The sequence below is a fragment of the Acomys minous genome (assembly GCF_964271855.1).
Source record: "Acomys minous genome assembly, chromosome: 17".
Classification (NCBI taxonomy): Eukaryota; Metazoa; Chordata; class Mammalia; order Rodentia; family Muridae; genus Acomys; species Acomys minous.
In genome coordinates this window covers 60,192,032-60,218,335 of record NC_140500.1, presented here as the reverse complement: position 1 = coordinate 60,218,335, position 26,304 = coordinate 60,192,032, and the positions used below count along the sequence as shown (strand labels likewise).

Sequence of the window (26,304 nt, the reverse complement as noted above, 5' to 3'; positions counted from 1 at the left end):
CTTTCAAAGCCATGTTGCCATTGGGAATAAAAATACTTGTGTGGCCATATCCTGGGTTTACCACGATCCAATTCAGTTCAAAGCTGTTCAAGTCTCAGGAAAGGGATGGAGCAGTAGGCGGGGCCAGAGATGCTCCGGACACAAAGATCCCCTGTGCTGAACAGGGACTAGGGGCTGCTCAAGGTACAAGCATGGCCAATGCTTAGATGGTTTGGGTGGCACATTGGGATAAAAATTGCTTTGGTGCAATGCCATTAACGTTTAATAAATTATTTCACTGTATAGTTCAGGCTGAGCCTCCTGCCTCAGCCTCCACAGTGCTGCAATTACAGGCATGTGTCACCATGCCCAGAAATGTCACCTTTTTTTTTTTTAATAAGAGACAAATGAGGTGAAGATAGGACTGCCGGGGGTGGCAAAGCCATAATGGCAGGGGACAGGCAGAGGAGTATCTAAGATTGGCTTCGCTTCCTTTTGTGTAGGAGATGGTTCCGCCTCCGTCATCCACCAGTAACCACTGTAGTGCTCAATTTAAGCAGCAGCCTGTGCTCTCCAAGCTCCGAAGTCAGAAACAATGGTGGGCCATTGCAGCAGCTCTTCTCCAGAGGAGGGCGACGTTATTAAAAAGCAGTCTGTCACAGGGGACTGACAGGCAATCTGCCGTGCCCCAAAAGTGTGGTGAGGGCTTCTTCATGCGTAAGGCCAACCCTTCACTCCTTAGGCGGACCTCAGCTCTCCCCATCCACCAGGCTTTGTCCAAAGATCTCTGCTGGCTCTTGAAGGCAAGGTTTATGTTGAACGGGTTCCAGCAGTGAGGTCAGCCTCGTGGAAGGTTTCCATATATGCTATGCGTCTGCTGCCTCGCCTAAGAGCATTACCCAGGGCCGCCTCACTGAGCCTGGCCAGGAAGCAGGTCTTGGCTGGGTTCCCACACTGAGGCGGGCAGTGGGGTTTTGCTTTGGTTTCTAAAAACCAGGAGGCACTATCCTTTTTGTTGTTATAATGCAGCATATATTCTTTTGAGTTGGGAAAAAATTTTAAAAGGATAGAGGAGGAATGCTCATATAATCCCACCCTTCAATACAAATCCTTCTCGGAATGCACGCGCCCGTGTGTATTTCAGGAAGGCAGCATTGGTATGGTTGAGAGTATCAGTTTGGGAGGCTGCAGAGGTGGCTCAGCAGTTAAGAGCACTTTCCACTTCTGCAGAGGACCTGGGTTCTATTCCCGGCATCCTTCGTGGCAGCTCCCAACTAACTGCCTGTAAATCTAGTTCTAGAGAATCTAAAGCCTTATTTTGGCTTGGTGGGCACCTGTACACACAACACACACACACACACACACACACACACACACACACACACACACACAAAATAAAGAAAAGAAAAAAGAAAAGCGAAGAACAGAAAAGAAAAAGAATTCTTCTCCCATGTTGGTGTCACAGATTTCTAGGCTACCTTTACCAGCTCGGTTTGTGGAGACAAGGGACGTATTCCCTATACTCTCACATACCTTCCTAGGCACTTCTTAAGAATGTGACAGAGCCAGCACAGTGGACTCAGGCAAATGCACCATTGACTTGAATGTAACCCGGGACTCTGAAATGCTCCAGTGCCTTGGCCAGAGGCTGCCAGGCTCAAAGAGAAAAGAAGAAGACCCACTCGAGACAACACCAGAACAAGAGATGACTTCCGGCCCGTGGAGGAGGGCAGCAGGCGGGCTACCCTGCGGCACACACCATCTCACTCGCCAGCAACCAGACTTTTCATTTCAAGCGTTCCTGTGATGCCTGATCAGACAGATCACTCTAGAACATAACACCAGTGAGCTGTTTTATTACAGAAGAAAACAACACCCTTTTAAATAATATACCTTTAAACAAAACCAATTTTCGGGGGCTGTGAGCGCCTCATGCACTTCCCGACAGAGTGACAAGTTAGTAGTGCCACAAACAAGAAAAAGACAAATCTTTCAAAACAGCATTCACAGTTTTGCATAGATGCCCTTATTTAGACCAAAGGTAGAGATGAACAAGTTGGTAGATAAATTACCGAGGGACAGAAGGCCAGCAGAGGGACACAAGGCCAGCGGAGGGACACCAGGCCAGTCGTTGGAGGGCAGAGAGGTGTTTTCTCTTGCATCCTAATTTTGAGTTAGTTTCTTGGTGAGATTTGCTCATTTTTCAGATTTGTCGTTAAAAAAAAAAAAAAAAGGACTTAGTTTCAAATAATAAATAACAAAAACCCAACCCTTGGTTTGACCTTTCCTATTCTGTCTGAAAAGCTTAACTCCACTGGGGGCTAGTAAACTGAACAGGGTGTATTGCTGGGCCGGTGGAGGGGGTAAGACTTTATGCAATTTACACTAATTAATTGTGTGTGTGTGTGTGTGTGTACACATGTGTGTGTGCACATGTGTGTGTGTATGTGTGTGGGTGCACACATACCACAGTGCACAAGTGGAGGTCAGAGGACAACCCGGGGGACGTTGGTGCTCGCCTTCCACAGTACGGGCCCCGGGAATTGAACTTGGGCTGCTGGGCTTGGTAGCAATGAGCCATTTCCCTAGATCACGACGAGATTTATCGAAGGTCTGTGATGGTCACGATTCTGTCCTTGACCGTGACGTGGCTGCAGTCCTGCAACAGAGAAAAAAAGGAAAAGTAATGAAACTGTGGGAAATCCTTTAGAGTCATTTGAAAACTATTTTTTTAATTTGAGGCTGGGTCATATGGCTGGCTTCAAAATCCCTAGAAAGCCCAGGATGGCCTCCGCCCTCCTGCTGCCACCTGCGTGTTGTTACTATAGGTATGCACTGCTGTGCTTGGCTCAGCACTGAGGATTGGTGCCAGGGTCTGGGGCTCGTGGAGAAAGCGTTCCACCGGCGACATCCCATTAAAAATGCCCATTCAGAAAGATCCAGAAAGAAATGCCCAGATCCAGAAAGAAACACCGTATATCCTCTCTTGTTTGTGGCTCTGAATCTTTACATGTGAGTATACACCCCAATATATCAGAAGTCAGGCAGGTAGAAAGGGACCAGGGCAGGGAGGATGGACACCGAGTTCTAGGGAGGAGAGCAGGAAGAGTCAGGTGCTGCAAAGGGGCTTTAGGGGATAACGGAGGGAGTTAGCTGGGGAGGAAGAATACCACAGGGAGAGAGGGAAGACGAGACAAATAATATTAAGGGTGCTTGAAAGCAGGAAAGCATTATTTTGTAAGTTTACTTTAAGTATATATAAAATATGCTAGCTATGGCTATACCAGCAGTCAGGAGGCAAGAGGCAGGTGGATTTCTGTGAGTTTAAGGCTGTGGTCTACATGTGTAAGTACTAGGCTAGCCAGGTTACATACTGAAACCCTGTCTCCTCCGTGTGTGTGTGTGTGTGTGTGTGTGTGTGTGTGTGTATGTGTGTGTGTATGTGTGTGTGTGTATGTGTGTGTGTGTATGTAATCTGCTCATGTATGCAGATATATATTTGTGCACATATATATTTGTGTGTGTAATCTATTCATGTGTAACATACGCGCACACACACACAACACACACACATACACAAACATGGTGTGATGGTGTTTTCCCCAATAGCCATGTATTATCTGACAAGACCCCAGTTCTAGGCATGTGAAACCTAAGTTGTTGTTTGGAGGAAGACAAGTCTCCCAAAACAGTGTGAGCTGGCGTCATTGGCCTTGGTTGCTTTTCAGAACTTGAAGGTAAGACACTACAGCTGGAGATACCACAGGGGATGTGGACTGGGCCTGACCTGGAAGCCCCCTTGCTGGGGACCAGCTCCCACAGTACTGAAAGGCACTGTGCAAGGTGCTAAGGAAGAGGGGCACTTGCATGTCCTACCTGTTTGTAAAGCCTTCAGACACAATAATGACCAGATGGACAAGGTAGAGTGGCACAGCAGTGGCAGTTTTATCCTGGTGGTGACTAGCAGTTGCCTAATTGGACTTAACGCCTTCCCAGTGGGTGGGTAATTCAATATACTTGGTACTGTAAAGCTAGCCATGCCCGGAGAGGTCACAGGTGTGAAAGAAGGACCTACACTGCCATTTTCCTACACCAATATAGTTTGACTGTCTTCTAAACACTTGCCTTTTTACCCAGGTAAGTGTAGCTCTCACCCTTCATCAGCAAAGCTTCCTTTTGCATCAGATAGGAACTATTACAGAGAGCTACAACTGATCAAAACACAGAAAAGAAGTGACGTATCTACAACGCAACTGGGAAACCTAAGGCTCAGGGAAAACCTCAGAAGATGGGGGAAGAAAGACTGTGCAGACCACAGCCTGCTGTTAGACACGACCCCTAGACCTGAAAGGGAAAGTGCATCCATGAAATAACAATATGGTTGTATGAACAAGGCAAGCATACTGACCACATGTTTGACATGCCAACATGGATGGGAGAAATTTCACACACGCCCCTCCACCAACCAAGGCTATGTGATATCACTGTCTGTTGAGAGAGAGAGAGAGAGAGAGAGAGAGAGAGAGAGAGAGAGAGAGAGGGAGGGAGGGAGGGAGGGAGGGAGGGAGGGAGGGAGAGAGAGAGAGAGAGAGAGAGAGAGAGAGAGAGAGAAAAAGAGAGAGAGAGAGAGTACTTCAGGGATGAGCTCCTGCATACGTTGTCCAATCCTGAGTGATCAGCCCCTGCAGGACACATGTATATATGAGGCAAGGTAAAAGGACTCTGTAGGCTGTATATACATGTGCGTGCGTGTGCGTGCGTGTGCATGTGTGCATGGGTGTGACAATAATTGAAGAGAACACGCATTTGAGAAGGAGAGGAGGGGACACGGGGGAACTGAGGGGGAAAGGCAGGGGTGGGGTGGGGTGATGTAGCTTGCAGCACTCTTGTGAAGTTCTGGGAAATAAGTGCTTGCTCAAGGTTAGCGATTCCCAGCCCGGAACCTGATCGTGACATCAGTGGCAATTACCGTCACCCCCGCTGAGTTCTACTCAGGGTATGAATCAGCTCCTTCCCATGTATTTTCTAGAATCACTTGTTAAATATTCCTTTATTCAAAAGAATTAGCAGGCGTGTTCCAGTGTTGGGGGCTCATTATATCATTCAGATAATAAAGGTCACCTACCACCACCGTGGTGGGGGGCAGGTTCTCACTTCTGGCATAAAAAGGCCTGTTTATTTATTGGAGACAAACTCTGGCTATATCGCGCAGGCTGGCCGCAAACTGTTGCTCCTCCTGGACACTGGTATCCCAGGCCTATTTGATGGTGCTGTATTTATTTCAATTCCTTGTATGTAGACATTATTATATCCCAAGATTACACACACACACACACACACACACACACACACACACACACACACACACATGTATGTGTGTATGTTTTGAGATAAAGTCTGCCTATGTAGCCCTGGCTGGCCTAGAACACACTGTGTAGATCAGGCTGGCCTCAAACTCACAGAAAGCCACCTGTCTTTGCCTCTGGAGTACTAGGATTAAAGGCCACCACTCCTGGCCCTGTTTGTTTATTTATTTTTTCAAGATTTATTTTATTCCTCACATTCAGCTGAAAACTGTTTTTTGAGGTTGAGCCACAAGACTGAACATAAAGTTCAGTGAAAACTTAGGAAAATAAAAGAAAAACAAGGAAGTGATAAATCAATAATACATATACATTTTCAAAAGCTATTATACTATGAAGCTAATGTTTTTATGCTTGGAAAAATATAAAGTACACCAACACACACACACACACACACACACACACACACTCATGTATTACATACATTATAACTTCTACTGTACAAAATCAGCTTTCGGCTTCCCATGAGCCTCGTGGTTCCTTTTGATGCATGCCTGTTCTTTCACACACAGGGCTCTGGTTCCTTCCCCTATGCTGCTTGCTTTTCTCTGAACCCAGAAGGGAAAAGTCCAGACTGGTGGGAGGAAAGTACCAGAATCTCATTGATCTGGGGCTGAGCTGACACACGGTGATCTGATCGTACTAAGTGTGTTATCATGGACACAGCCTAGGAGAAGAAAGCACTTCCTAGGGAGGTGAGAAGCCTATTTTCTAGGCCAAGTCCCAGAATCAAATTTGCTTAATTTACCCATCTTGCACGGCTTTCCCTTTGCATTCAGACAGCGACTGGAGCTTAGTAACGTCAATGACGGAGAACAGTGTGACGTAATAAGCAGACAATGCAATCGGTACTTTCTGTTATTACTTCTTCCAGTGATGCCGGGGATTGAGGCCAGGGCCTCGGGCACGCTGAACGTGCATTCTGTCACTGGGCTACACCCGTGTCTCACTTATTTCATCCTCTCAACAACCCTGTAAAGTATGTACTATTGATATATATATATATCAGGCACATGACATGAAAGACCCAGGAAGAGTCAGCAGCCTCACAGACACGGACAGAGCTCCACCGCTCACTGCTTCCTATGCTGGGTGTGGAACTCTGGCAAGGTGGGTGACAGGGCTGAAAGCGGGTGGGTTAGACAGGACCATGCACCTCATGGGCTTCAGGTGCTTGCTGGCTTCTACACATATACGTACACAGAACAGAGGGGGGTCTCTGCCATGGGGGTGAAAGCCCTTCTGCCGGCATGTTGAGATCTCTTGAAGGCCGTAGTCAGTCAGCTTAAAGAATCCAGTTCTGCAATAAGAGAGAACACGCCGAGAGTCAAGACAGCATTCACAGTGTACTGGCTTATGGCTTTTTTTCACTGGGGAGTGGGTCATGGCCAAAGAATTAATTTATCTGGTAATTACAAATAGGAATAAAACAGGGATGGTACACAGTGAGATCAGGAGACGGTGCCAGAAGCTTTGGAACTGGAGTGACTTTGGAACATGGAGCCGCCAAGTGGGTACTGGGAATTGAACCCAGGCACACAGCAAAAGCAACAAGCGCTCTGAACTGCTGAGCCATCTCTCCAGTCTCCAAAGAGGAGGAATTCTGTAGCTGAAAATTAAAACTACTTTTTTAAAATTAAAAGTGAAAAATTCCTTTGAGCAAATCAACAACAGATTTAAGTAGGAATAATGATGATGATGAAGATGATGATGATGATGATGAAGAAGAAGATGACAACGACCATGACGATGATGAAGATGATGAAGATGATGACGATGATGAAGATGATGATGAAGATGATGATGATGACGATGACGATGATGATAAGGGACAAATGAGTAATTAGTTAGGTCAACTAAGATTCTTCAGTCTGAGGAGGAAAGAGGGAAGTGGCAAGAGCAGAGTCACAAAGCCCTGTGGCGTAACATTGAGTGCACAAAAGTGACGCTTGAAAAAATGGAAAGTAGAAAGCCTAGTTCATCGCTGCCTCCACATTAGCTCAGAGTAGCTGAGAATTCAGGGCGAACAGCACACTTGGAGTGAGAAGAAACACTTGGAGATAGTGTACAATGTGGAAATTCTTTACCTTTTCCCTTAGGTTCTTGAGATCTTATGGCTTTAAATCAAACAGTTCAAATTTCTTAGAGGAGCCAGCACTATTAATATATCATTTAAAGAGTAAACTGTATTTATCACAACATGGAGCTTAAAGGACACCTGTGAAAGCAGCCAGTTAAGAGGGCTTATATATTTGATTTTTAAAAGGTCTCAGGGCCTGGGGTGTGGCTCAGTTGGTAAAATGCTTGACATACAAACACAAGACCCCGACATTGCAACCCTGGCATGTACAGAAAGAGCCTGACACGATGGCATGCATCTAGGATCCCCAAGCCAGGGGGATGGAGCGTGGTGGTCTCCAACCAAACAAGTCATCTCCAGGTTCAGTCAGTGAGAGGCCCTGTGTCAAAAACAGTAAGGTAGAAAAGCAACAGAGAAAGACATACCATGTCAACCTCTGGCCTCTGCACGTATGTATAGGCACCCTCCTGTACTCATGTGCACATGTACACACACACACACACACACACACACACACACACACACACACAGCTGCTTTCAATAACAGAGACTTTTGCTCCCTGTAAGACCCAGAGCCACATCCGAGGTACTCACTCCTGGAACTTGGGGGAGCAGACGATAGCTATGGACTCTGGTAACATCATCTGATAGGAGCAATGGGTGTGCAGATCCACACTGGACAGAAAGGCCGTTTGGGTTGGGTGAGTCTAAAAGATGAAACACATCAGAGAATGTTCAGTGACCCAGATGCCACGCTGGTCCACTAACGGTCAAAGGAGCTCCCAACAGCTGGCCCCAAACCCTTCCTCAGGTCCAGAGCTATTTGCAGCCATGAGGAATGCACTTGACCCTCACAGCGAGTTCCTTCCCCGGACTGTAAACAAGTGGAGTCTAACACAGTATGAGGAGACTCTAAAGGTCCTCGAGCGATCAAGAGATTTGTAGTACAGCCTGCAGAGTGCAAGGTCATGTACTATCTACTTGAAAATGGCTAGGGCAGATTTATTTGGAAACAGGGTTTAACTGTAGCCCAGGCTGCCCAGGAACTCACCATGCAACCTTTGACTGGTCTCAAGTTCATCTCCTGCCCAGCCTCCCAAGTCCTGTGATGCCGATGTGAGCTGCCAGGCCCAGTGTAAGCAGATTTGTTTGTTAGTTTCAAGACAGGGTTTCTCTGTGTAGCCTTGGCTATCCTGGGCTCATTTTGTAGACCAGGCTGGCCTCGACTCATAGCAATCTGCCTGCCTCTGCCTCTGCCTCTGGGCTCATACCTCAAACATGTTATGCATGAAAACATGGCACAAAATCATCTTTTAAAAGCTCTGAGAAACAAGAGGGAGGAGGAGAGCATGGAGAAGTCTGAGGCCGAGCTCAGGGGCGTCAGGTAGGAACCAGATGGAGCTCTGAGAGAGAGAAAGAGCTGACGCTTTTATTTTCCTCTTGAAATGTAAAAATCATTTATGTGTGTGTGTGTGTGTGTGTGTGTGTGTGTGTGTGTGTGTGCGCGTGTGCGTGTGCGCATGTGCAGATCAGAGGCTAATTTGTGAGAGTCAGGCTTCTCTTTTCACCGGGTGGGCCAAAGAAACTGAACTCAGCTGAAAAGCTTTGCAGCAAATGCTTTTACATACTGAGCCATCTGGCCAGTCCTTTTTTTTTTTTTTTTTTTTTTTTTTTTTTGGTTTTTCAAGACAGGGTTTCTCTGTGTAGCCTTGGCTGTCCTGGACTCACTTTGTAGAACAGGCTGGCCTCAAACTCACAGCGGTCCGCCTGCCTCTGCCTCCTGAGTGCTGGGATTAAAGGCGTGCGCCACCATGCCCGGCTTGCCAGTCCTTTTGTTGTTGTTTAAAATCTCAAATAATGAAAAAATGGTGCAGAAATATCATAGAGATAAACTAAGCCAAACTTTTATCCTAGCTGGGGCCTCCCTGAAGACGAGACTCCTTTTCTCACACGTGTTCAGTTTGACCTGATGTCTAAAGTACCTATGTTTGGAGCCTAAAGAGTAACTATATTGGAGCCTGCCCTCTCCTTTAGTTTCTATTTCCTTAAGAAAAAAAAAAGATTTAAACAAAAATTGTTTTACTTATGTTTACACCCACACATGTGTGTGTGTGTGTGTGTGTGTGTGTGTGTGTGTGTGTGTGTGTGTATGTGTGTGTTGGAGGTGTCCTGGAGAGGCCAGAGCCTTGGCGCAGGTACAGGAGGCTGTAAACTGACCAGAGGGGGTTCTGGGAACCACACTCAGATCCTCCAGAAGAGCAGTGAGAGCTCTTAACCACTGAGCCGTCTCTCCATCCCTCCTCCAGCTCCTAACCCTCTCTGCCTCCCCTCTACCCCTCAGCAGACCCTCGGTCTAACCACACCAAGGCAAAGGCTGCCAGACAAGAGTGTCTGTGACTCCATCAAACACCAGGTCAACAAACTCTCTGTGGCCTCAGCTCTCTGACTTTGAACCCGACTCTGAGGGCTGTGTGTTTCTCCCTGTGCAAACATGAACTCCTTGTGCCCTCCTAATGTGATGATGTCCTAAGTCACATTATCTTGCTCTGCCTGCCTGTTCTCCCTCCCCTCACTGCTTTCCAGGGGTGAAAACACGCCAGACAGCTGCACGGAACCATTATGTATCTTCCAATTCCATTTCAGGAAGGTTAGCGGAGCTCAAGTACAGCAAGTAGGGAGTCCCACTTAGGAGGTGAGCACTAAAGAAAGGGAGGAGGGGATGGCAGGAGCAAGAGGGGGCTCATTGTTGGAATTAGAAAGTGGGAGGGGCGGAGCAGGCTCCTGGCAGGGTCCTGTTTCCTTGTTTAGGTAGTGTGTGCTCATAGATGTTGGTTTAATGATTCAGTGAACGGATTCAGTTAGTCCACGTCAGCTCACAAAGCTTTTTGGATAGTCAAAGCCAGGTCAAAACAAAACATTCTACACTTAACAGGTAATCAGCCTGTCAGCCCAGCTCTGCCAAGAGCCACCTTCTCTCTCTCCCCTCCCTCAGAGCCAAGCTTCAAGACATCCCTATGGTCTTCACGTCATGGCTTCCTCTGTCTTACTTTCTGGAGACAGTTTTGCTATGTAGCCCAGGTTAGCCAAAACTCATAACCCTCTTATCTCACCCTGCTTGAGCGCTAGGACTGAGGTGGGTGCCACCGCACGCAGCGTCCCGTGATTGTGGGGAACCCCTCAACAGTGGGCTTCCCCGGGTCAATGTTGTTAGTGAGCTCCCACTCCAGCAGGGCCATCTGGGTCTTTCTCATGCTAGAGCCCAATACAGGGGAGCATCCCAGATGCCCTATTTCCATGTCCCCTGCTCAGTGGCTTCTGTGTCTTACACAGCCCTCGGTCTCCACATCTTTGTTTTCTTTCACCACCCACTGCCCTTCCTGCTCCCTCAGTAGCCCGTCTCCTCAGCTGCCGGTGAGTAACTTTTCTTGCTGTCACCCCTCCCCACTTTGGAGGCTGCTGGGGCCAGCTTGGAACAGAAGCCTTCCAGGTCTCGCTTCTGCTTTGCCCTTGCATCTCTTTCTGATTCCTGCCAAGAGGACTGCTCAGTGCTGCGGGAGCACAGCATACCTGTCCGGTGCTCACCCTCCCCCCATGAAACTCTCCTTTGGCCCCTCATTACAAGTCGCCATGTGCCACCTCAGGCGTGACCCCTCTTCCTCCGACACCCACAGTGCTCTGTGTTCACCTGCTGAAGAATATAACTTGCACTCTCCCTCACGTGAACAGGTGCTCATTTTCTGGGTGACCTCCCATATAAGGTGGCCAGTTTTCTATCTGCCACCTTATATCCTTGAGGTAGGCAAACCAGGAAGTAGTTAGATAACTGAACTGAAAAGGAGGAAAGAAAGGGCAGGAGACTGTCCCATGTGTCCGCACTGTGACAGCTCCCAAATCTAGAAATAAACAACCTGATTGTGGCTTAAACTTGTCACATGCCAAGAAAAACAGCCTGCTCTGTGAGCTCGAGGCCTTAAAAATGAGAGAAACATTTAGGAGTTGCTCTTTAGGGGGCGACCTGCGCCTCCTTGGCATCACCAGAAGCATGCGCAGCACGTGCTAACACTTGGAAGCTGTGTGTGCAAAGGCAAGTGCTGCCTCATGAAGACAAAGTGCAAGCATCAGAATCAACTCTCTTGCCTTCTTTAAAATCCTTTCGTTATACAGCTTTTAGGTGTGTGATCTCTAAGCATGCGCACAAACATCCTAGGCAAGCGTCCTCTCACCATCTGGAGTCAGAGATCCCACAACGATGAAAAATTAGTTTTAGTAACAAGATAGTGTTTAGGGCCGGGCGTGGTGGCGCATGCTTTTAATCCCAGCACTCGGGAGGCAGAGGCAGGTGAATCTCTGTGAGTTCGAGGCCAGCCTGGTCTACAGAGCGAGTCCAGGACAGGCAACGCTACACAGAGAAACCTTGTCTTTGAAAAAAAAAATAGCGTTTAGATAACTGCAGAAGCTTCTGGCAACACTCCCGAGTCAGTACTGGAGCATTAGCAGTCAATGTGTGCAGCAACAAAAATAGTTTGGATAGGCTTTCCTCAGCTCAGAGACTGGCGCGGGCAGGGTGCGGCTAGCAGAGGAGCCTCACCCTCAGGGAGGCAGGCTTGCTTACATGGATCCAGCCAAGGGTGAGGAGTCCAAGATCATCCTGCATAAAGAAAATTTCTTCTTCATTCTCTGTGTGACAATAATCAGGCCCGCCATTTTGCCTGGGAATGAGCACGTGTGTGATGGTGAATTCATTTCTCATCTGCAAAGGAGAAAAGGACAGGTTATAACTCCCTGGGGCTCTCAGCCCCACTCTCTCACAGCAGAGGAAGGGAAAGGCGCTCCTGTCCACCTCACAGCTCTCGCTCTCCTCCCCGAATCCCTTCCCCCAGTGTTTTACAGCATTGGGTGCTCATGTGTTTTGCCCCAGTACTTGATAAAGCCACCAAAATCCCCCTCTTAGCACAGGCGGGGCCAATGGCACAGCCCTAGGGTCTGCTCAGGCTCCTTGAGACACTCTCTGGAGTGCCTCTGCCCATGTCTAAAGCAGCATCCCCCACTCTGGCCTCGGCACTGAGTCCAAGTGTGATTTGTTCCAAGTCACTATTTTCTGGAGCAGTGGGGACTGGGCTCAAGCTCTCCCTTAGGTGGCCTTGCCTTCCTCACAGTGTCTACATCTCCTAGTGGGCACACTGCTCAGCACTTTTTTTTTTTGAGACAGGGTTTCTCTGTGTAGCCTTGGCTGTCCTAGACTCACTTTGTAGACCAGGCTGGCCTCGAACTCACAGCGATCTGCCTGCCTTTGCCTCCCAAGTGCTGGGATTAAAGGCGTGCGCCACCATGCCCGGCTTGCTCAGCACTCTTCCATCTCTGCAAAGGACTGCACACTTAGTGGGCAGTTACAAAGACCTTAGATGATTCACATGCTCAGGCCTTCCACTGAGGAGCTCAGAACAGGACACAAAGGGAACTGAGTCCTCCTCCATTTAGAATTAAGCCTTCCTCCCTCCCTTCTATCTTCCTCACTTCTCTCCCTTCTTTTCTTTCTTGAAACAAAGTCTTATTCTATAGCTAATCCTGGTCAGAACTCACTATGTAGCTTAAGCTAACCTCAGACTTATGGGAAGCCTGTCCTGGATTCCTAAGGGTAGGATTACAGGCATGAGGCACTACTCTAACTAGTAAGTATTATAGTGTGTGAGTGTGTGTGTGTGTGAGAGAGTGTGTGTGTGTGTACACATATGAGTGTGGGCTGGAGGAAAACCTTGTGTGTTGTTCTGCATGTTCAATTAGTTTTTGAGGCGTGGGCTCTTATTGGCCTGGGATTTGTCAAGCAGGCTATCTGTCTGGCCTGCAAACTTCAGGTATCTGCCTCCCCCCCTCCCCCCACCCCCACCCCCACCCCCGCCTCCCCAGGGACTGTGCCATGCACTCTCTTGGGGGTGGGAGACTGGTGCAGAGTCAGACCGGAGAGTCACAGGAAGCCACAGCGGAAGCAGTCCCAGTTCAGGAAAGTTATCTCTCCTTACCAATTTTCCACAGAGGACTCCACAAGTTTCAATGCCTTTGGCGGTATTGGCACTGGCTAGCTGGAGGAATTCCGAGCACAGATTGCGGGGCACCACGATGTGGCGCAGGCCTTCAATGGTGGGAACTGAAATGGACAAGAAGGAAAAGTCTGAGGCCACAGGGCCAGGGGTCCCAGAGCAGAGATCAGAGGCGACAGCCTGAGACTCCAACTGTGACTGCAGCTGGTGGATGGAGCTCAGCAAAGCCACGGCAACAGGACTCTGGACTTAGTTGGGACCAGTCACCCCTTTCCCGTTTATGTCTCCCTTCTGAATGGCGCTGCCTTACTCCCGCCTGTCCGATGTGTCTTGGAAGTATGGATTACTGACTGAGCAAGCACACAGCTGACTGCCTCATCCAGAGCTGATTTAGATGCAACTTTGCATTCTTATTTTATGATCCTTATCCTTCTAGAAGAGGAGGTTTTACCCAGTTAAGGTAAGACAGGGACCACCTAGTATTTTTTTTTTAAGTTTTTCATTTGTTTGTTTGTTTGTTTGTTTGAAAAGTGACAGCACACAACTATCACCTCAGCTCTCAGAATCTTGCAGCTGGGGAATCACAAGTTCAGGCTGTCCAGTGAGACTCAGAGAACAAGCAAGCATAAACAGCGACTGAGGAGATGACGGCTCCATGGGTACCGAGACCCTGTACAAGCATGAGGACCTCAGCTCAAATTCCCCAAAGCTACATAAAATCCAGGTGCAGTGAGGCATGTCTCCAAGCCTGATGCCCCTACAGGCGGATGAGAGGTGGGGACTGAGGGGCCGTCGGAAGACGTGGCAGGCAGCAAAAATAAATAAATAAATAAATAAATAAATAAAATAAAAAAATAAAATTTTTTTTAAAAAGCCCTGTTTCAAACAAGGTGGAAAACTGAGGACTGGCACTCAGGGTTTTTCTGACCTCCTGGTGTGCTGAGCAGCACCCCGCTAAAAGAAAGTCAAGCTCCCCATCCATGAGACAGCTTTGTCATCTAAGAAAAGTAGTTGATGAAGGCCTGGCACAGACTTCCAACCAATCCAGTGATCACTCGGTCCTCTCAGAAGGCAATGCCAGCCCACAGGGAACACAAAACGTGAGAGACTCAAGAGTGCAGGAAGTTAGAATCTAGCTACCGGCAAATGACGGCAACACCAGAATAGTTTTAACTACTGAGGGTAAGAAGAACTCTGGGAGTATTTTAGGGGTTGAATCCATCTGACTGAACGGAGAGGAGTGGGAGAACCTTCCAGAAAGGCAGGGGGAGGCAGACGCCGAGTCTAGACAGAAGCTAGCAGACCTGTGGGTGAGACATTAGAAAGGGTTCCCCAGAGGGTAGGATGTGCAGGGAAGGAGCAGCACAGGGAGAAGACTTCAGAGGGAACGAGGGAGGCGCCTGAAGGCCCATCTTCCCTCTTAGAGGCATCTGAAGATGGGACACTAGATTTTATGAATGAACCAAGTAACCATCTTACAGGCATCTGAAGATAGGACGCTAGGTTTTACGAATGAGCCACCCCATAGGCACAGCACGCACACTAATCAAGCTCCTTCCAGATTAGGAATACCTACCTCTAAGGGCAGGATGATTCAATGAGCTTCTTAAAAAGCCAGCCACTGATTTGCATGTGGCACTCAACGTTTTAAAACCGCTTCTAGGAAGTGCTACCTGTGATCGAACTAGTTCATCAAGCACTCCGCCTTTTCTGCAGAGCCCTTAGAAGCCAAGGGTCTGATCCCCAGGAAGCTTTTAGAAAATTGATCAAGGTCAACTTAAGTTCAAGGCCCTTTTCTTCTTAACAGGACAGTCACAGTGGCAGGACAGAAAAAGACAATACTTATGACACAAGGTTCTGTGACAGAGCCAAGTGAGTGGGGACCACGGAGGCCGGAGGGACAGGAGACGACACCAGTAAGGGGAACTCACCGTTTTCTATGATGCTTAGTGCTCCAGGTTTCAGGGACCTGTCCACCACAGGTGGCTTAGCTGGCCTCACAGTGGTCATGTTACAGTCTGATGTTTGGGTGGGCGAGAAGGGTGAAGTGGGGACTACATCTACACAAGGCTTTTCCTGATCAGGCAGCAGAGGCCCACACGGGCCAGGGTCTACCTTCCTGAACTCTTGGACAATTTTTAGCCGCTCTTTTTCCAGCTCCTGCTTCTGGATCATCTCCTCAAAGGCATGGAACTGCTCCTGTTCCAGCTGCCTCTGGCGCTGCTGTGCGACCCTCTGTCTTTCTTTTTCCAACGCTTGCTGGATGGCGATATTCCGGGCAAGTTCCTCTTCCTCCTTTTTCTACAGAGAAAGAAAAAAGATTCCAGGCTTACACTCCGTCTCTCAGGAGAAAAGCTTCCTTGCACAGAGATGTCCAAAGTACGGTTTTGCTCTGGTCTCGTTTTCCCAATACAGAATTCACACTTCCCTAGATGCGTCTAAAGCCATGGGGTACAGTCAGCATCCCTTTCTACCAGGCCGCCACGACCCTATTTCGAAGGACAGCTAACGTTCCAATCTTCAAGGTACCTTGGTGCGAAAGCTAGTGTTCACTGTCAATGTGACAGCTCTAAAACCACCTTGCGAACAAGGCTATGGGCATGCCTGTGGGGGCTGATCTTTATCACGTTGCTTCACGCAGGAAGAACCATCTTAACGGCAGATGGGGCCATTCCCTGTGCAGGGGATCCTGGAGTGTATAAAAACGCAAAAGGGAGCTGAGCACCAGAGTGCAAGCACTCATGCTGTGTCTTTCATCTTCTAATTTAAAAAAAAAAAATCACATTTACTTACATGTTAGCTAGAGTGCGGACATGTGCCAAGGTTCATGTGTGGAGGTGAGAGGGCAACTTGTGAGAGTCAGTTCTCTGCTTCTACTGTGCAGGTCAGGGGACTGAACTCTGGACCACCAGGTTTGGAGGCAAGCATCTCTACCCGCCGAGCCATTTCAGCAGCCCCTCCCTGTGTCTCGTCTGTAGATGGATGCAATGCGGCCGGCTGCTTTAAGCTCTGGCTGCCTTGACCTCCCCACCACGATGGGCTGCACCTTGAACTGTGAGTTAAAATATATGCTTTCTCCCTTGAGTTGCTTTTGTCAGGGTACTGTAGCCTGGTGATGTGGAGGTAATAAAGGCACTAGGTACTTTACGGCCCTTTATTCCTTACTTTAAATCATGATCCACCCTAACTGTCTGTCCCACTTAACTGCACCTGAACCAGATACATCTGTATCTCAGATATAGCTATCTCAAATGCTTGCTATCCCAAGCGAGGCTATAAAATAAAATCCAACCTTGTATCTTCCATGTTGGGGGGGGGGCTCTAAAACTTTTCTAGTGATTATTTAAATACAGTGACATTTAAACTAATAAATATGGATTATCAAAAAGCCTTCCACTTAATGCCTTAGAAATAGCTCAGAGCCATTAATCCCTCTGCTGGTTTTTAGCACCAGTGCTGAACGGCACAGCAGAGAGCTACATGTTAGCAGTGGGTACCCTTCCAGTGCGTATTCCTGCCCTCTAAGGGAGCACCATAGGGCCCTAAGTGTCTCTCCACAAGCTGAAACTATCTATTCTAAGCAAAGCCCACTGTGCACCGCTGGGAAGACCAGTGGCTATAAAAAGCTTTCGGGCTAAGCGTCTGATCTAAACTTCCCACACCTGAGATCGGAAACACCTTATATTCTGGTGAGACTGTTCACTGCGGGCAGGGTTCTTGCTGCAGCTATGGCACAAAGGTCACAGGTGTCTGTCCTTAAGTTGCCCTCTTGGACCCAGAGGACAAATCTGTTAGAATCTTCCATATTACACCACTGGCTGGTGACTCTTTGGAGTTACTGGCCTTTGAGACCCCAAAACAAACTAGTCCACTGGTAAGCACCGACTCCATCTGCCACGGCCCAGTGCAGACTGGGGCTGCCTGAGAAGCACACACACCGTTCTCAGGCCCCTGCTGTGCTCACACCGACCTTCTGTTCTTTATACTGCTCATATTCCTTGGTGTATCTTTTCAAGAGCTCCGTCTTCAGTTCTTCTGCTTTCGGGAAAGCGATGTTCTTTAATTTCTGAAATACAAAACCGACCCTGAGAATCAGAACATTCCAATGTCAGCTAAGGAAGAGAGAGAGAAGATGAGAACGGCAGCAGTGTCTCACGGGACTTGAACCCCCCGCCCCCCCCCCCCCGCCCTCCCTGCCCCCCCCCCCCCCCCCCCCCGCAGTCCCAGCTACTCTGTCGCGAGCTGCAGAGGCAGCCCGGCTCTCTCCAGCTCTGATGGGCAGACGACTGCTCTGAGGTCGCACACCAGTTGCTCTGCCCTGCTCTGCAGCTTAGAGACAGACACCAGTGAAAACAAGGACCTACCTTGATCGCGTCTTTCTTCTCAGAAAGGATGGCTGATTTGTTGTAGTCTCGGTGTTTTGGAAGTTTTTCAATGAACAGCCTAAGGAAACAGACCAGAATGACCAGGAAACACAGAAAATGCCACATGTCTCCAAGACACTGTGCATCCAATGCAAGAGTTCCCAGGGGCGCTGGGGCACTGGGGCGTGAGGCCAGCCACAGCACACAGGCCCTGTCCCCTACCGGCTTCATCCCTACCTGCACAGAAGTCCTGCTCTCTTCTCCCCAAACAGGGAGTAACAGCAAACACCAGATCCCTACATCAATAAGGATGGCCACAGGGTGAGTGTCAGGGCTCAACAGGTAAAGGTACTTGCAGCCAAGGCTGGGGACCAGAGTTTAACCCTTAGTGCTCACATGGTGGAACAAGAGATCTAATTCATCCAAGTAGTTTACCAACCTCCATGAATGCCATATTGCAGGCACCTCCATCCCAACAACAACAAAAATGTAAATTAAAATAATATTGGTCAAGAAGAACGTAGCTAGCTTCCATTGATGCCTATAATTCTAGCACTAAGGAGACAATGTTAGTTTTAAACTAGACTGAACTACATAATAAGAGTATCTCAAAACAGGGGGAAAAAGTCCCCCCAAGTCCCAAACCAAATGTTCCACGCCCAAATTGTAATTCCAAAGAAAAAAGGCCTTTCCCTTGTGATATGACCGAAAGGGCCTCTGTCGTAAAACATCCTCCATCCTGTGACGGCTGATCTTAGTTGTCTACTGGGAAGAGGGAACCTCAGTTGAGGAACTGCCCCCAACAGATTGGCCTGGGGGCCTGTCTGTGGTACCTTGTGTTGATTGCCTTGTCCACTGTGGGCGGTGCTATCCCTACGCAGGTGGGCCTAGGCTATATAAAGAAGGTAACTAAGCTTAGGCCAGGAAGCAAGGCAGTAGCAGCATTTCTCTGTTGGTTTCCTCTTCACATCCCTGCTTTGGCTTCCTATAAGCTAAATAATCCCTTTTCTCCCAATCTGCCTTTGGTCAGAGTGGTTTATCACAGCAACGGAGATGCTCATCAGAACAGAGGCCCCTGGCAGCCAGGGGTAGGCAGCTAAGAGAAAACCATATCCATTACCGCTCTGTGGCCTTGACCGCTAGAAGTTTTTCCTGGGACTCACAGTCCTTCGGAGAAGAATATTTTGCACCAAATCAAGTATGGGAATGCTTCTAGGCACAGCAGCCTGTGGTCCACAGAGGGATGCAACTAAGGGTAACTATAAAGGCAGCTGACACAAAACCACAAACTTATTTAATGATAAAGTGCACAGGCCGACAAGTGACAAGAGAGCTCGTGGGTGAAACCCCATGCTACGCAAGCCTGTTGAGCCTAGCCTGATCATCCAGAAGAAGGAAGTGACTCTTGAAAATTGTCCTTTGACCTCCGCACATGCACACGACAAGCTAGCCACAGACCTCCCTGTATTGCTACGTCTATTAAATAATAATATTAATGATAAATTTAAATAAAGGACTATGTACATAGACAACTTCTGCCATGTACGCATATGGCTATCGTCAATAGCAGACACAGAACAAAAGATGGGGATGAGAATCATCTCAGAGAATCTAACACCGGGGATGGAAACTTCCTAGGCGCCGCAACACAACACAGCAGTGGCCAGATGGATGCTTTTGTCTGGGGTTATATCTGGTTGCAGACTACAGAAAGCAAGTACATCAGAACAAAGGCACAACAGCAAGCACACAAAACCCACCTGGCAGAGCGACAGAAAAGGAGACAAATGGGAAGGGACAAGTGGTGAATACGTGGCAGCGTGGTGCTTAGCGTCACCTCGGATGACGGGAGTTCTAAGTAAAGGTGAGACAGCAGTTTTACCATCAGATTGGCAAAGGCCTCAATGTAGGCTGTGCCTGGCGTAAGCACCAGTGTAGGAGAAGCTCTCATGTGTCAGTAAGATTGTAAACAGATCTAACCCTTTTCTTACTGAAGGGGCAGGATGGGAGACAACTATTCAAAACTTAATATGTACAAAGCCACAAAACTCACAGCCTGACCTCAAGGAATGTATCGTAGAGACCAACCTAACAGCATATATGCATGCACCAAGATTAATACATACAAGGACAATCAATATGGAATTACAAAAGCAGGGCAAACAACAATGTCCGTTAAGGCACGATAACTGAATAAACCATTACATATGCGAACGTGAAACAATGTCGTCAGTCTCTCACTGACTCAAAAAACGATTTAGTGTGCGTCTCTATCAGGTGCCAAGCTCGGCTCTGAAGGCTAGGGATACATCCTAAACGATCCACTCAACCCTTGCCCTCATCTATGGAGCACCCGTTACAATGGAGAACAGACATTTATAAAAGAATGGCAATCAATCAGTACTACTAGGGCTGGAGAGATGGCTCAGAGGTTAAGAGCCCTGGCAGATCTTCCAGAGGACCCAGGATCGACTCCCAGCACTCACATGGAGGCTCACAACAACCTCTAAAAAGTTTTTAAAGAAGGAAATCAGCACAAGGAAGGTCACTATTGACAGGAAAGGAGAGCAGGCGGTGACCAGAGCCCGGGTTTTGAAGCGGGGTAGCTAAGGGAGGCATAAGAGAGGCCGTCTGAGTAGCGACTGGAAGAGAGCTGGCCATGAAGAGATTCAGGGGACAGTTGGGGGCTGATGAGGAAGGCTCCCCGAGTCCCCATGTGGACGTACAGTATCACTAAGAGGACAAGCTCAGGACAGAATGAACACTGTGGTTACAGGCATGCACTAAGGCCAAAGGCGCATGTGTAGATGCTGTCTTGTAGGAACAAGTCCATAGGTGGTGTAACATGTGCTGGATGGGACTGTATGATTATTATTCCTCTGTGTGTGTGTGTGTGTGTGTGTGTGTGTGTGTGTGTGTGGTCATGCGTGTGCCACAGTCCACACGTGGAGGTCAGAGGGCAACTTGTGGAGCCAGCTCTCTCCTTTTACCTTTATGTGTGTGTGTGGGGGGGGGCGGGTCCAGGGATTGAACACCAGGCATCTCACAAGCCTGGCGCTTTTAATTTTTTTTTTTAACTTGAATTCCTCCCTTCTAACGTTTGAGGGAAAATGATCATGAAGAAGTATTTTTGCATGAGAACAATCTATTCAAAAAGCCAAACAGATAGTCAATGAAAGGATGCGTTAAGGACCCTTATCCCATGTTTTCCCGTTTCTGCAGTTAAACGTGGAAGGAAGGTGGGCACAGGAGACCCCTATCTTTGGTCTGTGAACCCTAATCCCAGGAGCTGCCTTCACTACAGGTGACGGTTCATTTGCAGAAGGAGAGCTTGTGTTAGAGGAGGCTCACACTGTCCAACAGACCGGGACGGTTGGGATATCCTAAGTCCCTCTGTGCAGCCTTCTGATGCCCATAAAAAGCTGTGAAGGACTCCACAGCCCGGCTTCCTGCCTGTGCTCATCACGAAACTATGCGCCGAACCCACACGCTGAAGCTCTCTTCTCTACTGGGGTCTGCAAAAGGCAACACATTCCTTCAGCAGGAAAGTGACTACTGAGGGCGGGAGATTTGCCTGGGATCATTAAGATGCCTGAACTGCTCTGGGAGAAAGGACAGGCATACCTTTCAGATCTTAAACTAAAGCATCCATGAAAGGCCCAGAGCAAGATTCTTAAGAGTGGGGGAGGCAGGAAGGTGGGGAGGCAGATGCGTTACCTCCCCCCCACCTCCTCCCTTGGCCCCCAGCTCTAGTAACTGGTAGAGTGAGCCTCTGCTTGGTGTAAGCTGGCAGGGACACACCGTCTGAGACTCACTGGGCTAGCAATTCTCTGCAGCCACCGCTTGTCATTTTACAGCCTCAGAATCATGGTCTGGAATGCCGGTGGCAGAGCAATGGCGGTAGCTGCATCTGTTACTTCAGGCCTAGTGAACCCAATGCAGTCCCAAATTCAATCCCAAATCCAACAAATCAAGCAAATGAAATGCAACGCCCCTCCCCGCCCCCCAATCCATAACTCTGCCCCAGGCCTCACTCACTCATCATGTACAGGGACAGACTCTGCGCCCCATTTCAGTCTCACCACTAACCCTGGTATTTGTCATTCAGGGTAATACCAGGTCACATTTAAAAAAAAAAAAAAGACAAGAACCAATTTCTTAAGCATCCATCTGTATTATTGTTGTTGTTGAAGATGCTGGGGTCTTCCACATGCTATACATGTTCTACATCACCGAGCTGCATCTGCAGCCCTCCATTAACTCTTAACAGCATTAACACATTCATTTCTATTTCTTGGGAGCTTGTTGCTGTAGTTAACACTCCCCATTGGACCATCAGTTTCCCCCTTTCACAAGATCTTTTTTTTTTTAATGGAAGAAAAAAAAAAGTGGTCTAGAGTTTCCCATCCTAAGCTACAGAGATGCACACTGCACTTTTTCCATTCAGTGACTTCCTCATTATTCTACTTTGTATATTATCCAAGTTTCTCTAAAGAGCTGTCTAAGCCAGGTGTGGTGGTGAACACCTTTAATCCTAGCATACAGGGGCAGGAGAATCTGTGAGTTTGAGGCCAGCCTGGTCTACAGAGTGAGTTCCAGGACAGCCAGGGCTATGTAAGGAGACCTTGCCTCAAAAACAAACCAAACAAACCAAAACAAACACCAAAAAAACCCAAAAACCAAAAAACAAAACCCAAACTAAACACCAACAACAACACCAAGAACACGAACACCAACACAACCAAAAAACCAAAACTCTAAAACAAACAACCCCCTCAAAAAACAAAACAAAAGCCAAACCAAACTAAACAAAACCCAACCTGTCTACACCAGAGTTTGGCCAAGTAAATAGTGGGCCAAATCAGCTAGCCATCTCTTCTTGTAAACAGAGAAACAAACAAAAACAACCTGAAAAAAATCCAGACACTGGGGCTTGCTAGAGCTAGTGGAGGGGTGCTGCTGTCACCTAGTGGGCACAAACCAGGGGTGTGGCTGACCTCCTCCAGCACTCAGCTCAGTCACAGAACCAAGAAGCAGTCCCTACTGTATCACAGCCTTGCTGGAGACCGAGGAACTCCGTGTCATGACTGATGCACTGACAAGAAACCCAGTGCGTCAGGATGGAGATGCGTGCATCTATCTGGGAGGACACGTGAGGAACCGCTAAGTCAGTGCCTCTTTCGGGGAGAAGACCGGAGAGGGAGATTTATTACGACCTCTGGAGACTGCCTTCTGTAAGGCTAACCAGTAAAGGAAGAGAACCAATGCTCCAGGCGGAAAGCTGAAAGAGGAGCCGCAAAACCTTGGAGGTGTCACTACAAACCGAAACCCAAATCATCCTTCAGTCTGAGTTTGCTCCGGTGCAGAGCAGAACCAGAGGCGGATGTGCCAACTCAGTGCACAGAGCCTGTGAGGACGGAAGAGGCGATGCCAGGGAAACCTCTCCTGAGCCCCCCGAGGTCCTCTGAATCACAGTCAGCTCTGAGGTCCTAATTGTACTAAACTTAAGACTAGAAATGACAAGTAAGACCTTTCCCATCATCCCCTTCTTCCTCAACCACACAGCGCGCGCGCTCATCCCTGAAGCCTTGGGAGTCTTCCCTGGTGACAGCCTTGAAGTCCTGTATCTATTCTGCCTACTCAGAATGATGAGTGGCTCAGGAAAGGTCTTACTGCGCTGGGTCACACAGACTGCAGGTGGCCCATAGTCATCTGGTGACCACGTGACTACACTGACAGCTAAGAAGGAGACCTCTTTCCTAGTCCACTCTAAAGGATGAGTACAGGAATCTGGGCTCTACCTCACCTCAGCAACGATCCTGTGACTGCCCGCCTGAGCACAGAAAGGGCAGTCACAACACTCACCAACGCAGACACATCCTGCTCACCTGCCGGCTCTTTTGTCTAACAGCTGGGGGCATGTGAACACAGACTGAAAACTAAGTCTCCGGCTCAGGTAATTCCTGAGGCAAACGCCACCGCCTTCCGTCCTTGTGTCTCTGAACGGAAGGGACAACTGACATGTGGAAGCTGGCTGGAACCTGATTGACGGCTGACCCCGTCAAGCTCTCTGCTGTTGGCAGCTGTGAGAACCCCAGGTGAGCACAGGGGCAGAGCGCGAGGGGCGTCAGTCACAGGGGTGAAAAGGTGAACTGTGGGTGTCTTACGTGATGTATTTGTTGTAGAGGATAAAGGCATGTTCAATGTTGCCTTCTTCAGAGTAAATGGATGCCATGCGGATGATCTCCACACCAGAGCGAAAGTAGCGACGGGGTGGGATGTCTTCATTCAAGTCAACTACACTCCCAAGCTGGGACAGAATCCTCACCCGGTCTTGGGGCAGGAGGCTCACATCCGAATGGTCAGACATTGGACCAATCAATTCTGGGCCGGAAAAAAACAGATAACATCAATGCCAAGGCCGTAGCTTCCCGGTGGCCTAGCACAGGATGAGTGTATCACAAAGCACTCAAGAAATTCGAAGAACAGCCACGTGTGGTTGAGCGCACGCCTTTAATCCCAGCACTCGAGGAACAGAGGCAGGGAGAGCTCAAGACCAGACTAGTCTACATAGAGATACCCTGTCTCAAAACAAAACAAACAAACAAACAAAGTACAAAACAGACAAAAATTAGAGAAACTAAAACACCACACGCAATAGTTCTGATCAATACATCACCCCCCTTCCTTGCAAGAACACCCACATCTTCATGTGAGGACCGACAGGTTAAAAGAAAACAAAAACCAATGCTTGCCCCACAATTTGATGCTACAAAGATGCTATATAGCCACCGGTAGGCACTTGGGATTGGTACTGGTGTTGCAGAAGCCCCTCTTCCACCAGTTGGCGGCCTGCCTAGGGCACTGTAGACGTAGGGAAGCACTTTCCACTTGTTCTGTTGTCTCTCTGTCCTCCGTCCCTTCACCTGACACCTGGCAGGGTGTGTCCAGCGAGCCTTCCTGAAGGCTGCCCCGTCAATTCATGCTGACCATTTCATCTCACCAGAGAAGAAGTGATATTATTTGCCAGGCTACCCTTCCTCAGTTTGGAATAAGGGGTGTGTGTAGCGGGGGTGGGGTGGGGGGGTGGGGCATGTTGCTTTCTAGGGCGAGTGCTCCTAACTCCGTGTTCACTAAGCTGCCGCTCCATCCAGTCTGTCATGTTTACCATTTTCAGGGCCAGGTTGTTAGCTCTGGGAAGCAGCACTGCACACGCTTGTCTCCGCAAGCCAAGCAGGGCTTGAACAGCAAAGTGACAGATGGGTTAGGAGGCTCTAGCAGTCCCTGCTCACTGGCACTGGATAACAGCACACACCCCCAGCCAGCAAGTTCTAGAATGCGCTCATCTTTGGTTCGAGCGGTCTTGTTTACCCCGTCTCTGTACCTTACTCCTCACTCAGGATTCCCATCTGCCCGGGAACCGCAGATTCCAGTCTCGTTGGTTTAGCCATTGTTTTTCTAAGTTCTCCTCACTTCTCCTCTGAGGTCGTTTTTTTCTAGGCCAATTCTATTTTAGCTTTTTTCAGCCTTTGGGTGGCATTTCCTCCATGAAGTTTTTCCCACTAAACCTCCTTCTTTTCCAGCAAAAGCCAGGGGCTGCTAGGAATGTGAGGGCATTGTGAGTGTAAAGCACACCCTCCTGGCGAGTGTCAAAGCTGCCCAAGGCCTTATCTGCCCAGCAGAGCTCACTGGAATGGGATGCTAGGTCTCGGGAGGGGCACTTGTGGGTAGAGAAGGGACCGCCCTCCAGAAGCCATCGAGTGGCCCTGGGACAACTTGGGATTCAGTAACCCTGCAGAGGAAAGGCAGTGTCCACAATGAACGGGAAAGACCAGGAGGGGTTCTGGAGGAGGCAACAGGAAGTAGCAGAAGCCGAGGGGCGTGTGCATCAGAGAGGGATCCAGCAGTTACTGCCCACAGCGCCCTTCCAGAAGGCACTCAAGTCAGGTTTCTCGAAAATGCAAGGACTCTAGGCTCTAGGAGTGTAGAGACCAGGCCCCTGGCTGGTCAGGAGGCAGCCCTGGGGATGGGGCCAAGCCGGAGCTCGCGCGCAACGGGCCGGGGCCAGGAACACGGGCCCCACACTCACGGCCTCACCCTGCGGGGTCCCACCGCGCCAGGATCCCCTGTCCCGCAGCCTTCCCGGGACCCTTCCCACCTTTCCTGAAGGATGACAGACAGTCGGAGCTTCCGGAAACGTCACCTCCGATGACACGCCCACTCTCGCCACTCCTGCAGTTACGTTCCAAGGATTTAGGACCTGGCTTGGAGAACGGGTGGGTGGGGCTGAAATCTTCCACCAATGAGAAGCGAGCTCTGCAGCTGATCTCTTGGTAAAGGAAAATGAACCAGGAAGAGAAGGGAACCATGTGAAAGAGGGAACTGAACTGCAGAACGAGCCAGTATGTTTTAAAAATTATTCCGAAGCAGGAGTTTCCTGCCAATGGCTCCTGCATTGGAATAAATAGCAATTTAACATTTTA

The 26,304-nt window shown here is 48.7% G+C and overlaps 1 protein-coding gene across 3 annotated transcripts; it reads right to left on the bottom strand.

The window, feature by feature from the left end:
- Positions 1-1,815: 1,815 nt before the first annotated feature.
- On the bottom strand, positions 1,816-26,081 carry STAMBP (STAM binding protein). Of its 3 annotated transcripts, none has more exons than XM_084765622.1 (10): positions 25,980-26,081; positions 23,989-24,205; positions 17,822-17,900; positions 17,428-17,523; positions 15,389-15,758; positions 13,440-13,564; positions 12,035-12,172; positions 8,017-8,129; positions 6,543-6,642; positions 1,816-2,638 (listed from the first exon to the last, which is right to left on the bottom strand). In XM_084765622.1, the coding sequence occupies exons 2-10, from the start codon at positions 24,189-24,191 to the stop codon at positions 2,582-2,584; spliced, it is 1,281 nt and encodes a 426-aa protein (XP_084621748.1). In that variant the 5' UTR covers positions 24,192-24,205; positions 25,980-26,081; the 3' UTR covers positions 1,816-2,581. The 3 variants fall into 3 exon arrangements, with proteins under 3 accessions (XP_084621748.1, XP_084621750.1, XP_084621749.1); XM_084765624.1 differs by lacking the exon at positions 25,980-26,081 and adding an exon at positions 25,911-25,930; XM_084765623.1 differs by lacking the exon at positions 25,980-26,081 and adding an exon at positions 25,206-25,880.
- Between the last annotated feature and the right edge of the window lie 223 nt (positions 26,082-26,304).

Bases quoted from the DNA above. Each gene is read 5' to 3' on its own strand.
- STAMBP (XM_084765622.1), bottom strand. From the start codon at position 24,191: ATGTCTGACCATTCGGATGTGAGCCTCCTGCCCCAAGACCGGGTGAGG. The intron at 8,130-12,034 runs GTAAGCAAGCCT...TTCATCTTTTAG, and splicing joins TCACCCTTGGCTGGATCCAT to ACTCACCCAACCCAAACGGC. The intron at 2,639-6,542 runs GTACGTATATGT...TCTCTGTTGCAG, and splicing joins GAGACCCCCCTCTGTTCTGT to GACTGCAGCCACGTCACGGT.